Here is a 16,289-nt window from a genome sequence, read left to right as displayed (position 1 = left end):
TCAATAATAATATGGTTCAATAATAAAATTCCTCAATGAGACACACTGTTTCCAGTTAGCATATCTGTTCTGTCAAGATAAACAAGAATAACTTAACACTATTCATTTTAAAAATCCAGGAAATGTGTTTCTTATAATAAGTATTGGTCCTGTGGTCAGCTTTCATCAGTGGTTTCTCTATTTCTTCTTCTGAAACACTCGGGCCAGTGCAGCAGACACCCTGGTCAGCACAGATGACTTTGGTGGCTTCTCCCTGGGGTTTGGTTGAGGAGCAGAGACTCCTGAAATTACACAGTAGACTGGTTTGGCACATGAGCATTCAGGAATTTGTTTCGTTTAAACTAAAACGTCAGACCTGTGCACATAGATTTACTCACAGATGCCTCAAAAGTATCAAGCAGGAAATGACTGAATTAAACCCCCACAACTATGTGGCACTAAGAGCCATGGTCTCAATGTTTCTCCACAATTGAAGGTAAATCAAACTAAATTATATCCAACTGTACAGAGGCAGCTAGAGTCACTGACAGATTTAGTGAAGAGTATTTCATTCATCAGACACACTCTCCCAGCACTTACATAACACCTGTTATACAGCACTCAGCGCAAAGTGCATCTGAGGAAGGCCCCCTTTGAGATAAATCCTTTTTGGGGGTTCCCCTATGAAGTATTATTAGTTTGCCCCCAAAATATGTCTTTGTGCAATATCTTTTTTACAAAAGGCATTAGTTCTTTTAAGTTTGGACAGAGTTCGCCAGTCGTCCCCTGAATTTGAACAGGTTTGTTTTGGCTACTGTACTTTTTAAGAAAGCACTACTCTCATAAACGTTCATTACTTTCAAACACATTCAAGGGAACAGGCCAACCTGTTCAGAATTACTTCACATGCCTCTTTTCATATATTTGTTTTTAATTGCCAGTTTCAAATTCTATAATGAAGGAAATGCACAGTTCCATTCAGTATTATGGTCAGACATTTCTATTTCAGAATCAGAGTGTGAGAACTCACCTGGCATAGCACTGCGAGGCTGGCTCCATTGATATCTCTCTGGAGGGCCACTTTCCTTCTCGAAGATCTGTGTGCACACAGAGCAAACAGCGAATGGCATCAGAACGTTTTCTCATCAATCTTTCTAATCCTACTGTCACTTTATCTCCCCATTAGCACTTAAAAGCAATGTTTGTTTCCATAGAAAATGCAACAGAACCACAACATATTATCATAACTTTTTGTTTACAGTAACATATCCACTCTGGTCCTATTCCATAGTGTGAAACAAAGTGTTAAGCCCTAGTCCACAGTAAAACTGTATGTATTGTATACTACACTCCCTTGAAATTCTGTCAATAAGAAAGAACTATTATGAATCAGATCCGTACCTTCTTCCTTACAGTTTGTGGGATGCTCTTCTTATCCCTCAGTTGCATGAGTTCCCTCTTTCCAGAGCTGTTGAAACTTGAGGATGTGCCCTGAATTTCATAGAAGTTACCAAGGTCGGCGCTGGCATTGTGGCATGGTTCGCTCTGCATCACAGCTGAAGTCAGCTGAGGTTTTTGGGGAATCAAAGGGAGAAAGCCAGAATTCACTCCCGGATGTGGAGCCTCGGAGGTCTGTTCCTTCCTCTCTCCCCTGGATCCTGCCTGTGGCATCCTCTCAAAGGCATCAGAGGACATGTGAGCCTCATAGTATGGCACGTTTTGATCATTTCTTAGCTTGAACTGAAGCCTGTTCTTAATTTTGGTGCCAAAGTTCACCATCTTCCTGAAAAGATTTTTCTTTCCTTTTTCTTTGTGGCGAAACTCTGCATACATCAAATTAGCCTGCCATACAAATAAAGAGAGAGTTAACTTCAATGTCAGTTGTGTTTTTTAGTTGCCACCAAAATTAGCCTAGACTCTCTTTGGGAACAGAAATCACATTTTGATGTGTGGATTGGTACTGCAGTTAAAAACAGATCAAAGTTAACAAATCATAGAAATTCACAATTCCATTCCTAACTTAATGTAATAATTAGGGTAATAGGGTTAAATATATTTTGTCAAGTTTTGAATCTCTTATCAACATACCTCAAAAAGGCTTTATTTCATGCTCAGAAGGCTGCCGAAGAGATGTGGATGTTGAACTCTCAGCCTCCAGGGAGCGTTTCTTTTTTGCTTTAAGGGATTTCTTCTTTGCTGCCTTAGCATGGTGTTGTTCGTCAACATCCAGCTCTCTTGGTACAATGGACTCCTTTGGCTTTTTAGAAGACTCAGGGGCAAACCTCTCTCTTTTCTCAGTTGAAACATTTCTCAGGTCAAACGATTCACCCGCTGAGACCCTGTCATGGCCCATCTCTTTCATGCCACCCACCTTTTTCTTGGGGAAATCAGAAGAACTATTCATTGGAAAAGGTAGTATTTTGTTAGCACGAGGAGGAATCATGACTCTTATTTTCTCTGTAGTGCGATTGCTGTCATCCTTAGGTTTGAGGGACTCCAGAGGTGAATTTGTGCCTTGCGCAAACTCTCCCTCCTGGATATGTCTAGCGACACAGCAGATAATTCTCTTCATTGTTTCAGGGTTTCTTGAGCCGACCGCTATCTGTAAATCTCTCTTGCAACCAGTCGCCTCCACCATACTCCGATATACAGCTCTAGTAGTTTTCTTCACATGCTGTAATAGTAAATGCTCTTGCTTATCTGCGTTGCACGAAGCAAGGCTGGGAATCCTTACTATTTTCTTCATCACATGTTCAGTGAGTTTCAGGGTCAATTCAGTGAGCTGGGACTCAGGCACCAGTTCCAGCTCTCCTGTGTCCTCTCTAGGGAATCCAGGCCGTATTTTCTCAAACAACCCGCTGATGATGCGTTTCACCCCAAATGTGTCAGAACAGGGGGCTGAAGACACCAGCGGCACACTTCCGTTGCTTGCTCCAGCCTCGTCTCCAGCCTTGGCATTGTCCTTGGCTTTGGCATTGGCACTGGCATTGTCATTGTCATTGTCCAGCTGAGGAATGAATAAGAGAGACGCATTTAAGACATGTCAGAAACGTTTGTGGTTCTAAATTAGCAAGCAGGTGCCCTATGAGGGTAAGTCTTGCTGGCTTGCTGCTGGGGGGAGGGGGTTAATGAGGTTTGATTCACACCGCCTGCATCAGCTGATTAAGACTTTATCTATGAGAAGATCCAGAAGGAAACAACATGATAATTCAAGTTCATCCATAACCCATTTTTGCAATGACAACTGAAAGAATGTGGCTACCTTTGGACATTCAGATATTCAGCACATACTGTAGATACATTCTACAGTATGTGCAAAATATACCCATTTCCATCTTCCAATTTTTCTGAGTACATGAAGCACATTGAAGTTGTTACATTTTGTGACAAAAGTCATACACATCACAAAGGCTGAACTTAATCTTTTAATAAACTGGCACAGGTCTTTTACTACGGTGGCACAGTAGTTAATAATAATAAGGTTCAATAATAAAATTCCTCAATGAGACACGCTGTTTTCAGTTAGCGTATCTGTTCTGTCAAGATAAACAGAAGAGAGGATCAAGAATAACTTAACACTATTAATTTTTAAAATCCAGGAAATGTGTTTCTTATAATAAGTATTGGTCCTCTGGTCAGGTTTCATCAGTAGTTTCTCTATTTCTTCTTCTGAAACACTCGGGCCAGTGCAGCAGACACCCTGGTCAGCACAGATGACTTTGGTGGCTTCTCCCTGGGGTTTGGTTGAGGAGCAGAGACTCCTGAAATTACACAGTAGACTGGTTTGGCACATGAGCATTCAGGAATTTGTTTCGTTTAAACTAGAACGTCAGACCTGTGCACATAGATTTACTCACAGATGCCTCAAAAGTATCAAGCAGGAAATGACTGAATTAAACCCCCACAACTACAGTATGTGGCACTAAGAGCCATGGTCTCGATGTTTCTCCACAATTGAAAGTAAATCAAACTAAATTATATCCAACTGTACAGAGGCAGCTAGAGTCACTGACAGATTTAGTGAAGAGTATTTCATTCATCAGACACACTCTCCCAGCACTTACATAACACCTGTTATAGAGCACTCAGCGCAAAGTGCATCTGAGGAAGGCCCCCTTTGAGATAAATCCTTTTTTGGGGTTCCCCTATGAAGTATTATTAGTTTGCCCCCAAAATGTCTTTGTGCAATATCTTTTTTACAAAGGGCATTAGTTCTTTTAAGTTTGGACAGAGTTCGCCAGTCATCCCCTGAATTTGAACTGGTTTGTTTTGGCTACTGTCCTTTTTATATTTGTAGCAGAATGATATATACAGATAAAGAATAAGAAAGCACTACTCTCATTAACGTTCATTACTTTCAAACACATTCAAGGGAACAGTGGGGACATACAGGCCAACCTGTTCAGAATTACTTCACATGCCTCTTTTCATATATTTGTTTTTAATTGCCAGTTTCAAATCCTATAATGAAGGAAATGCACAGTTCCATTCAGTATTATGGTCAGACATTTCTATTACAGCATCAGAGTGTGAGATAGAACTCACCTGGCATAGCACTGCGAGGCTGGCTCCATTGATATCTCTCTGGAGGGCCACTTTCCTTCTCGAAGATCTGTGTGCACACAGAGCAAACAGCGAACGGCATCAGAACGTTTTCTCATCAATCTTTCGAATCCTACTGTCACTTTATCCTCCCATTAGCAGTTAAAAGCAACGTTTGTTTCCATAGAAAATGCAACAGAACCACAACATATTACAGTATCATAACTTTTTGTTTGCAATAACATATCCACAATGGTCCTCTTCCACAGTGTGGAACAAAGTGTTAAGCCCTAGTCCACAGTAAAACTGTATGTATTGTATACTACACTCCCTTGAAATTCTGTCAATAAGAAAGAACTATCATGAATCAGATCCGTACCTTCTTCCTTACAGTTTGTGGGATGCTGTTCTTATCCCTCAGTTGCATGAGTTCCCTCTTTCCAGAGCTGTTGAAACTTGAGGATGTGCCCTGAATTTCATAGAAGTTACCAAGGTCGGCGCTGGCATTGTGGCATGGTTCCCTCTGCATCACAGGTGAAGTCAGCTGAGGTTTTTGGGGAATCAAATGGAGAAAGCCAGAATTCACTCCCGGATGTGGAGCCTCGGAGGTCTGTTCCTTCCTCTCTCCCCTGGATCCTGCCTGTGGCATCCTCTCAAAGGCATCAGAGGACATGTGAGCCTCATAGTATGGCACGTTTTGATCATTTCTTAGCTTGAACTGAAGCCTGTTCTTAATTTTGGTGCCAAAGTTCACCATCTTCCTGAAAAGATTTTTCTTTCCTTTTTCTTTGTGGCGAAACTCTGCATACATCAAATTAGCCTGCCATACAAATAAAGAGAGAGTTAACTTCAATGTCAGTTGTGTTTTTTAGTTGCCACCAAAATTAGCCTAGACTCTCTTTGGGAACAGAAATCACATTTTGATGTGTGGATTGGTACTGCAGTTAAAAACAGATCAAAGTTAACAAATCATAGAAATTCACAATTCCATTCCTAACTTAATGTAATAATTAGGGTAATAGGGTTAAATATATTTTGTCAAGTTTTGAATCTCTTATCAACATACCTCAAGAGGCTTTATTTCATGCTCAGAAGGCTGCCGAAGAGATGTGGATGTTGAACTCTCAGCCTCCAGGGAGCGTTTCTTTTTTGCTTTAAGGGATTTCTTCTTTGCTGCCTTAGCATGGTGTTGTTCGTCAACATCCAGCTCTCTTGGTACAATGGACTCCTTTGGCTTTTTAGAAGACTCAGGGGCAAACCTCTCTCTTTTCTCATTTGAAACATTTCTGAGGTCAAAAGATTCAACCGCTGAGACTCTGTCATAGGCCATCTCTTTCATGCCACCCACCTTTTTCTTGGGGAAATCAGAAGAACTATTCATTGGGGAAGGTAGTACTTTGTTAGCACGAGGAGGAATCATGACTCTTATTTTCTCCGTAGTGCGATTGCTGTCATCCTTAGGTTTGAGGGACTCCAGAGGTGAATTTGTGCCTTGCGCAAACTCTCCCTCCTGGATATGTCTAGCAACACAGCAGATAATTCTCTTCATTGTTTCAGGGTTTTTTGAGCCGACCGCTATCTGTAAATCTCTCTTGCAGCCAGTCGCCTCCACCATACTCCGATATACAGCTCTAGTAGTTTTCTTCACATGCTGTAATAGTAAATGCTCTTGCTCATCTGCATTGCACGAAGCAAGGCTGGGAATCCTTACTATTTTCTTCATCACATGTTCAGTGAGTTTCAGGGTCAATTCAGTGAGCTGGGACTCAGGCACCAGTTCCAGCTCTCCTGTGTCGTCTCTAGGGAATCCAGGCCGTATTTTCTCGAACAACCCGCTGATGATGCGTTTCACCCCAAATGCGTCAGAACAGGGGGCTGAAGACACCAGCGGCACACTTCCGTTGCTTGCTCCAGCCGCGTCACCAGCCTTGGCATTGTCCTTGGCTTTGGCATTGGCACTGGCATTGTCATTGTCATTGTCCAGCTGAGGAGGACGAACAGGCTTTTTGCCTGTCAAAAAGCACAAGCTTGTGAGTTCTCTAACCAGAAGCTAACTCATTAGTCTGGCAGTAAACATAAGAAAAAACTGCATGGTAACAGTAAAACATGAATTAAAATAGATGGGGAATTCACTCTTAAAATAATTGCATACAGTAATAGAACATTTAAACATAATTTTCCTTAAATATATTTTTGTTAGATGCATACATAAAACGTATAGAGTTTAACAGCTCAACACAGCGACAAACGAGTCAACAAACGTTGATTTTACTGTAGAAGATGTGGTTTTTGTATTCTGCCCTGCTGAAGAAACAGGTTCAACCTGCTGTTCTAAAGACACATCAGCTGGCTTAGCTTCTGGTCTCCTCATAGGCTCCAGAGTGTCTCCTCTGTTACCTTTTGCAGGAGGTTCCTGTTTTTTGTTCCACGGTCTCTCTCCGGGGGACATTCCTTCCTCAGTCTGGAGTTCACCCACTGTCTGTTGTCCAGGCTCATCCTTGCTGCTTGGCTGCCCCTGACGTGGTCTCTCTTTTATTTCCGGCAGAACCTTGTAGATTAATAAAGGTCTTCCTCTTGTTGTTCGGGTAGGTTTCCCATCTATTTTTCTTTCTTCCGTGTGCAGGGAATGAGCAGTGCTGTCAGAGCCAGGAACGTTCCCCTTGGAGAATCTTTTCGTGTCACAATCCAGAATCACTTTGTCTTCCAGGGTCTCCTGTGTGCTTTCCACAGAGACACTCCTGGCAATCCCTGGTGACATAAAAATGCATGTTGTGTCAACTGTAAGAAATGAAAGGGTAGACAATTCAGCAGAAAATGTAGGTTATGTTTGAATGGAATGCAGCATGGGAAAATGGCATGTCAGAAAATGATTACAACCAAAGGACATTCACAACAAACTTTTAAACAACATGATATATGGTAAGAGAGTACAGCAAAGTTAGAGATAATATAAACACAAAATAACACAAAAATAAAATCTTTACATGATGTATTTACAGTTGCCTTTCAGCTGATACTATTATTATTATTATTATGAGTATTGGCACCGCCAGTATTGAAAGTCATCTCATTAGTCAGGCAGTAAACATAAGAAAAAACTGCATGGCAATAGTAAAACATGAATTAAAATAGATGGGGAATTCACTCTTAAAATAATTGCATACAGTAATAGAACATTTAAACATAATTTTCCTTAAATACATTTTTGATAGATGCATACATAAAACGTATAGAGTTTCACAGCTCAACACAGCGACAAACGAGTCAACAAAAGTTGATTTTACTGTAGAAGATGTGGTTTTTGTATTCTGCCCTGCTGAAGAAACAGGTTCAACCTGCTGTTCTAAAGACACATCAGCTGGCTTAGCTTCTGGTCTCCTCATAGGCTCCAGAGTGGCTACTCTGTTACCTTTTGCAGGAGGTTCCTGTTTTTTGTTCCACGGTCTCTCTCCGGGGGACATTCCTTCCTCAGTCTGGAGTTCACCCACTGTCTGTTGTCCAGGCTCATTCTTGCTGCTTGGCTGCCCCTGACGTGGTCTCTCTTTTATTTCCGGCAGAACCTTGTAGATTAATAAAGGTCTTCCTCTTGTTGTTTGGGTAAGTTTCCCATCTATTTCTCTTTCGTCCGTGTGCAGGGAATGAGCAGTGCTGTCAGAGCCAGGAACGTTCCCCTTGGAGAATCTTTTCGTGTCACAATCCAGAATCACTTTGTCTTCCAGGGTCTCCTGTGTACTTTCCACAGAGACACTCCTGGCAATCCCTGGTGACATAAAAATGCATGTTGTGTCAACTGTAAGAAATGAAAGGGTAGACAATTCAGCAGAAAATGTAGGTTATGTTTGAATGGAATGCAGCATGGGAAAATGGCATGTCAGAAAATGATTACAACCAAAGGACATTCACAACAAACTTTTAAACAACATGATATATGGTAAGAGAGTACAGCAAAGTTAGAGATAATATAAACACAAAATAACACAAAAATAAAATCTTTACATGATGTATTTACAGTTGCCTTTCAGCTGATACTATTATTATTATTATTATTATTATTATTATTATTATTATTATTACTATTATTATTATTATTATTATTATTATTATTATTATTATGAGTATTGGCACCGCCAGTATTGAAAGTCATCTCATTAGTCAGGCAGTAAACATAAGAAAAAACTGCATGGAAATAGTAAAACATGACTTAAAATAGATGGGGAATTCACTCTTAAAATAATTGTATACAGTAATAGAACATTTAAACATAATTTTCCTTACATACACTTTTGATAGATGCATACTTAAAACGTATAGAGTCTCACAGCTCAACACAGCGACAAACGAGTCTGCTGATTTTACTGTAGAAGTTGTGGTTTTTGTATTCTGCCCTGCTGAAGAAACAGGTTCAACAACCTGCTGTTCTAAAGACACATCAGCTGGCTTAGCTTCTGGTCTCCTCATAGGCTCCAGAGTGGCTCCTCTGTTACCTTTTGCAGGAGGTTCCTGTTTTTTGTTCCACGGTCTCCCTCCGGGGGACATTCCTTCCTCAGTCTGGAGTTCACCCACTGTCTGTTGTCCAGGCTCATCCTTGCTGCTTGGCTGCCCCTGACGTGGTCTCTCTTTTATTGCCGGCAGAACCTTGTAGATTAATAAAGGTCTTCCTCTTGTTGTTCGGGTAGGTTTCCCATCTATTTTTCTTTCTTCCGTGTGCAGGGAATGAGCAGTGCTGTCAGAGCCAGGCACGTTCCCCTTGGAGAATCTTTTCGTGTCACAATCCAGAATCACTTTGTCTTCCAGGGTCTCCTGTGTGCTTTCCACAGAGACAATCCTGGCAATCCCTGGTGACATAAAAATGCATGTTGTGTTAACTGTAAGTAATGAAAGGGTAGACAATTCAGCAGAAAATGTAGGTTATGTTTGAATGGAAGGCAGCATGGGAAAATGGCATGTCAGAAAATGATTACAAACAACCAAAGGACATTCACAACAAACTTTTAAGCAACATGATTCATGGTAAGAGAATACAGCAAAGTTAGACATAATATAAACACAAAATAACACAATAATAAAATCTTTACATGATGTATTTACAGTTGCCTTTCAGCTGATACTATTATTATTATTATGAGTATTGGCACCACCAGTATTGAAAGCCATCTCATTAGTCTGGCAGTAAACATAAGAAAAAACTGCATGGCAATAGTAAAACATGACTTAAAATAGATGGGGAATTCACTCTTAAAATAATTGTATACAGTAATAGAACATTTAATCATAATTTTTCCTTACATACACTTTTGATAGATGCATACTTAAAACGTATAGAGTTTCACAGCTCAACACAGCGACAAACGAGTCTGCTGATTTTACTGTAGAAGTTGTGGTTTTTGTATTCTGCCCTGCTGAAGAAACAGGTTCAACAACCTGCTGTTCTAAAGACACATCAGCTGGCTTAGCTTCTGGTCTTCTCATAGGCTCCAGAGTGGCTCCTCTGTTACCTTTTGCAGGAGGTTCCTGTTTTTTGTTCCACGGTCTCCCTCCGGGGGACATTCCTTCCTCAGTCTGGAGTTCACCCACTGTCTGTTGTCCAGGCTCATTCTTGCTGCTTGGCTGCCCCTGACGTGGTCTCTCTTTTATTGCCGGCAGAATCTTGTAGGTTTCTAAAGCTCTTCCTCTTGTTGTTTGGGTAAGTTTCCCATCTATTTTTCTTTCTTCCGTGTGCAGGGAATGAGTAGTGCTGTCAGAGCCAGGAACGTTCCCCTTGGAGAATCTTTTCGTGTCACGATCCAGAATCACTTTGTCTTCCAGGGTCTCCTGTGTGCTTTCCACAGAGACACTCCTGGCAATCCCTGGTGACATAAAAATGCATGTTGTGTCAACTGTAAGTTATGAAAGGGTAGACAATTCAGCAGAAAATGTAGGTTATGTTTGAATGGAAGGCAGCATGGGAAAATGGCATGTCAGAAAATGATTACAAACAACCATAGGACATTCACAACAAACTTTTAAACGACATGATTCATAGTAAGAGAATACAGCAAAGTTAGACATAATATAAACACAAATAACACAAAAATAAAATCTTTACATGATGTATTTACAGTTGCCTTTCAGCCTATACTATTATTATTATGATGAGTATTGGCACCACCAGTATTGAAAGCCATCTCATTAGTCTGGCGGTAAACATAAGAAAAAACTGCATGGAAATAGTAAAACATGATCTAAAACAGATGGGGAATTCACTCTTAAAATAATTGCATACAGTAATAGAACATTTAATTAAAGCATAATTTTCCTTAAATACACTTTTGATAGATGCATACTTTAAACGTATAGAGTTTCACAGCTCAACACAGTGACAAACGAGTCTGTTGATTTTACTGTAGAAGTTGTGGTTTTTGTATTCTGCCCTGCTGAAGAAACAGGTTCAACCTGCTGTTCTAAAGACACATCAGCTGGCTTAGCTTCTGGTCTCCTCATAGGCTCCAGAGCAGCTCCTCTGTTACCTTTTGCAGGAGGTTCCTGTTTTTTGTTCCACGGTCTCTCTCCGGGGGACATTCCTTCCTCAGTCTGGAGTTCACCCACTGTCTGTTGTCCAGGCTCATCCTTGCTGCTTGGCTGCCCCTGACGTGGTCTCTCTTTTATTGGCGGCAGAACCCCGTAGGTTAATAAAGGTCTTCCTCTTGTTGTTTGGGTAAGTTTCCCATCTATTTTTCTTTCTTCCGTGTGCAGGGAATGAGTAGTGCTGTCAGAGCCAGGAACGTTCCCCTTGGAGAATCTTTTCGTGTCACGATCCAGAATCACTTTGTCTTCCAGGGTCTCCTGTGTGCTTTCCACAGAGACACTCCTGGCAATCCCTGGTGATATAAAAGTGCATGTTGTATCAACTGTAAGTAATGAAAGGGTAGACAATTCAGCAGAAAATGTAGGTTATGTTATTGAATGGAAGGCAGCATGGGAAAATGGCATGTCAGAAAATGATTACAAACAACCATAGGACATTCACAACAAACTTTTAAACGACATGATTCATAGTAAGAGAATACAGCAAAGTTAGACATAATATAAACAATACAAATACACTTTTGATAGATGCATACTTAAATGCTGCATTTACACCAGTTGAGTTGACTGAGTGGTCCTCAATTGCAAATAGTTTTTTTTTTTTAAAAGACAACAACAAGGTGGAGAAAAACTTGATTTCTTACCTTCACTGTCACTATTGTTGGGCTCTAATGGCAAATCATAGCTGGCAAACAAAACGTTGATGATGAATTGTACCAGAACTCTGGTGAGCAGGTCCAATGCATCATTATGTATCTGTGAACTGTGATTCGTCTTCTCTAGGCCATGTCCTGAATTCGTCACTGACTCTTTGCCCGGCATTTTTTGTTCAACGGTATAGAATTTCTTATTAAACACATGTGGAGCACCAAAAACATCATGTTCCTCTGATTCTCTCGATTGAGAACCTGGGAAAGTCAGACACAGTTCCAAAAGCTTTCTCACCGATCTTTCAGCGTACAGAATCAGAAACTGAATGGAAAACACAGATGTTTTCAAATTCTTGTCTGCTGTTTCAGAATTGGGATTGTTATCTAACTTTTTTGTGATGCTTGACTCCGAAATCACTTTTGAAACAGTATCGATCAGTTCCTCTGAAAACAGACTGGGTATGCTACTGGTGAGAATCCCTACCAGTGTCTTCCCAGCAGCGTTCATTGTGGGAGCCACTGCAATGGAGCTGTTTGAACAGCCCCGTTCTTCTGGCCCTCCTATCTGAAGTAGCGAGACATTTGCTGTGACTCCCGGGACCTGAAGTCCATGGGACACCTTGTGAATCCTCCCAACTGACTCATGAGCTCGACTCTTAGAGGTGGGAGTTACATCACACTCACTTGTGTCTTTGTTAGTGGCACGATTACATTGATCTTCTGCACATGCCAATAATTCTAATCTAGTCACAATTCTATCGACAATTTTCATGGCAATAAAATCAATGTCGGACAATGAAATTGCTGCCTGGATAGTTCCAGCAGGAGTCGCACAGGTTGGTGAGGTGAGGGAGTGGTCTCCTTCCTCAAAACTGGCAGCTCTTGCTCTCTCTGGTTCCCTCAATGTTCCTTTGGAGGGTGAATCCTTGATCAGATCAGGTGAAGTAGAGAGTTCCTTCCAAACCAGGGCTTGGCTCAGCTGTCTGATCTCAGATGCCACTGTGTCTCCCTGTTTCGCTACAAGACTCATTCGACTTGGAAGCTTGGGGAAGATACTAGATGGCGTTTGTCCAGGAATATTGCGGCTACAGTACTCGACCTGACCCATGTGAGAAGGGAATACTGTTGCAGGTGCATTGACAGTTTGAACATGCTGACGAGAGCATATTTTCTTACGGACAACTGCTTCTTCATCTGCCTTTCTGTCTTTCTCAGACTCTTTGGCATTGAGAGACAGGTTCAGCTCTGATACTTTAACAGTCTCAATTCGTATTATAATAGTATCTACCTGTAAACTTGCCAGCAAGGATTCCTCTGAGAGCGTAGCTCTCATTGTTTCCACCCTATTCATCTCACTCTTGATGGTCTGCATTAGCTGGCAGACAATGTCCTGGGCACAGGTTTTCACCATTAACTGAATATCCTGACTTTTCAGGATAGGTCTCAACGAACTGATATCTCTTAACACACCCAAATGCTCTGAGGCATTGGGACATATAGGAAGAACGGATTTTTGCATCAAGTGGCTCTCCTTGAAAGAATAAGGTTCACCGGAGTTAGTCTGTGGTAGAACTTGTTTTAAAGTAGGAAAATGTTTCAGGGGGCCATCTAATTTATCTTGTTTGTCAGGTGAACGTTTTGCTGCACTGAATGCAATCAGAGTGTCCTGACTAAAAAAATGTTTTAGTTTAGTCATCACAGTTTTAAAGACATCTTCATTTACTGAATGAACCTGCCTAGATGAAACTGCTGTTTCAAATTCTGGTGGGAAATCTGAGTTGCAGGCTTCCTTTGTATCCTTGTGCTTTTCAGTGGAGGCAGCACGCTGAAGTTTTTCAAGAATAGCATCAACAAGACCAGAAGCTGCTGCATTGACTTCCAGATAAAAACTGGAAGAGCCTAAGGACACTGTCCTCTGGGAATGTTTTGGCATATCCAGTGCTGTTAGTAAAGCTGCTTCACCAGAAATGCTGACTGGAGTCTCCAAAAGATCAGAGGGATTAAAAGACTTGAGCTTTGCTGCAGCTCTCATCATAACTTGACTGACTAACAGCGTTGCTCTCCCCCGAGATTCTGATTTGTGTCTATCAGCTAAACACTTAGCAACAGGTCTAACTTCCCTTTTAACTAGCTTCTTAGGAGTATTATTGATCTCAGATTCTGAGATTCCCATTACATTTTCCTTGAGTACTCTTTTGGTTCCCACTGGTGACTCAAAAGATCGAGGATTTATATCACAAGTCAGAAAACATTTAGCTTCTGTTTCTTGCTTGGGAAAGACTTCCTCTACAGTCTCAATGTGCTTGAGTGGCACAAGCTGAAAGGAGCTGCTCCTGGTCACAGAACTTCCAATGGATGTAACCATTTCTCTGTTTTGCGGAACATCAGGAGTTAACTCACTAACCCTTTGCCTGTCTTTAACTGTCTTGATCTCTTCTAAGACAGCATTGATGATTTCCAATGCCACGATTCCTAACTCAGACTCCATTTCCTCCTGAGTCACTGCTTCAACGGTGTCAGTGAAACAAGGCTCAAGTTTCTCAGAAACAAGCTGTAAGATCCTCCTGGCAACCTGGGAGTCTGTTGATTCCACCTCCTGGGTCTCCAGGTGGACTGGCACACCATTTGCTGGCCTCTTGGTGGAATTTTGTTGTATGCTTGTTGATAAGGCAGAATTGACACACTCAAGGACATCATCTAGAATATTAGATGCTAGATTACTGGACCTAGAGGAAGGTATAAGGCTTCTGACATGAGAATGCCATGGTTCTTCCTGGGGGGCAGGATGTTGTATTTCAATGAGTGCTCTACCTATAACATCTTGTACTATACAGTCTGCATTTTTGATTATGGTAGAATTAGGGATTCCAAACAGTTTCTTTAGAGGTTCAGAGCTATCTGCCTCAATCTTTTCCCTTCCTTCAGTATCCACCAGTCTGGGTGAGGGTGTGCCAGTTTTTATGTGGCTGGGTGCATCATTGCCTCTCTGTTCCTCTGCGTAATTCTCCAGGGAAGTCAAGGATGAGCATGGTGAAGCAAAGGGAGTGGAGGTCCTGCTTCTCCCACATATGAAGCCACTGCTCTTCCTCTGGACCTGCACTGAGCAATGGGAGCCAGTTCTGGTCAGGGAGTGAGAACTGAGCGTAGCCTGCAGGGTCTCCTCGTTGGTGCTGATATGCACCTGGGACTGGAAGGAGCTCTGAGACAGACTTCTGCTTCTCTCTTCATACAGAGAGATGGCTGGGAGTAGCACCCTGGAAATAGACACCACCACCCATGCCACTATACTCTCAGACAGGTCATTAAGCTCAACCATTGTTATCTGGTTTGAAACAAGAAAAGAAAGGGAAATTAGCATTCTTTTATTCACTGCCCTTTAATTTACAGGCTTGATGTGATATGCCCCAGTAGGATGTCAGGCATAAGTATCACTACAGCTATAATATGGTAATATTCAGGTTGATCACAGTCTAGTGAGTTCATGCAGTTATTAAAAATACTGTACAGGTAAATAGAAATGCTAGTGGAGGCCTCCATTTTTACTCCACCTATGAGCTGGAGAGCTCTGCGTTAATGTCCCAGAGTCCCCTGCATGGACAGATAATCATCTGTCATCATCCTCTGTCACTCAAAGGACTGAACCTTTGTCAATACTCAATCATGGCCAATGATCAAATCATTCTCATGTGTGGTAGTCTCTTTCTATATATGAACATGTGTATCCTGAATTATCCTATTGTTAGAAATTGTTTGTATCCTGACTTATAGCCTCCCATAAAAACATCCACCAGCTTCTGTAGTTAACATGTCTAAACTATTCTCACTCCTTCTCATTAGCAAAACTCTCCAGTTTAATGGTTAGTGCACTCCTTTATTCGGGTGGACCACACTTCCCAGGGATGGGGAGGTAACACAGGAGAATCGTGTATACATAAACAAGAAGAAAACAACCCTGCTACAGCCAGCTGAAGCTTTAACTGCCACTGCAGTGTACCTGCAGACCTTTAAAGATAGTTATTTAACATCTACATCTGAACCACTCTGCCACACCATCTTTGTTCCCTTTTATGAATCTCAGACATGAGCAATGCTCCCATTTGAATTCTTCACTGGTTCCAGAAAGTGGCAGCATCCACATTCTAATAACAAACGTGGCCCCAGCTCAACTGGGAACTAATGGAACAATGTGACAATGTGCTAGAAATCAGTTCTATAGTTAAGTCCAGTACAAAATGAAATGAATCCTTGTGCATGAAAAGAACTGTAAAAATCTTACTGTGCCACATAGGCTGTCTTCAACGATCTTTATTTCCCTAAAAAATAAATTATTCTTATTAATATTAATCCTGTACATACTTGTGTAGAACATTTTGAAAATAATAACTAGTCTTATCCACACACAGCACACACATAGGAAAGACACATATTCACACACTCGGGAATTGTATTAGACACTCTGCTTTCAAAGAAGTATAGTTAATATTACTAGTTTTGTATACATTATCATTCTCAAACACAGCCTAGAGCCCACACTATGCTTTTCCCCTCTGCAGG

General features: G+C 41.3%; 3 protein-coding genes and 1 long non-coding RNA gene across 4 annotated transcripts in view; all 4 read right to left on the bottom strand.

The window, feature by feature from the left end:
• Positions 1–88: 88 nt before the first annotated feature.
• LOC148652399 (uncharacterized) lies at positions 89–1,817 on the bottom strand. Its single transcript, XM_088599090.1, has 3 exons — positions 1,381–1,817; positions 1,010–1,076; positions 89–281 (listed from the first exon to the last, which is right to left on the bottom strand). The coding sequence occupies exons 1-3, from the start codon at positions 1,810–1,812 to the stop codon at positions 178–180; spliced, it is 603 nt and encodes a 200-aa protein (XP_088455216.1). The 5' UTR covers positions 1,813–1,817; the 3' UTR covers positions 89–177.
• Positions 1,818–2,063: 246 nt separating this feature from the next.
• Positions 2,064–16,289, bottom strand: part of LOC148652394 (uncharacterized) — a 73,140-nt gene continuing 58,914 nt past the window's right edge. Inside the window, exon 2 of the mRNA XM_088599086.1 lies at positions 2,064–3,282. Within this exon, the coding sequence (XP_088455212.1) occupies positions 2,069–2,725 (657 nt within the window). The 5' untranslated portion in view covers positions 2,726–3,282 and the 3' untranslated portion in view covers positions 2,064–2,068. The remainder of the gene's footprint in view (positions 3,283–16,289) is intronic.
• On the bottom strand, positions 3,392–6,513 carry LOC148652398 (uncharacterized). Its single transcript, XM_088599082.1, has 4 exons — positions 5,588–6,513; positions 4,901–5,341; positions 4,525–4,591; positions 3,392–3,740 (listed from the first exon to the last, which is right to left on the bottom strand). The coding sequence occupies exons 1-4, from the start codon at positions 6,242–6,244 to the stop codon at positions 3,637–3,639; spliced, it is 1,269 nt and encodes a 422-aa protein (XP_088455208.1). The 5' UTR covers positions 6,245–6,513; the 3' UTR covers positions 3,392–3,636.
• Positions 11,161–12,624, bottom strand: LOC148652397 (uncharacterized). Its single transcript, XR_015925083.1, has 2 exons — positions 11,730–12,624; positions 11,161–11,378 (listed from the first exon to the last, which is right to left on the bottom strand). It is a non-coding gene; the product is annotated as an uncharacterized LOC148652397 (long non-coding RNA).

Source organism: Lepisosteus platostomus, chromosome 11 (genome assembly GCF_059453375.1).
Source record: "Lepisosteus platostomus isolate fLepPlt1 chromosome 11, fLepPlt1.hap1, whole genome shotgun sequence".
Taxonomy (NCBI): Eukaryota; Metazoa; Chordata; class Actinopteri; order Semionotiformes; family Lepisosteidae; genus Lepisosteus; species Lepisosteus platostomus.
Note: the sequence above shows the minus strand (reverse complement) of the source record. Positions and strands in the feature narration are given on the sequence as shown.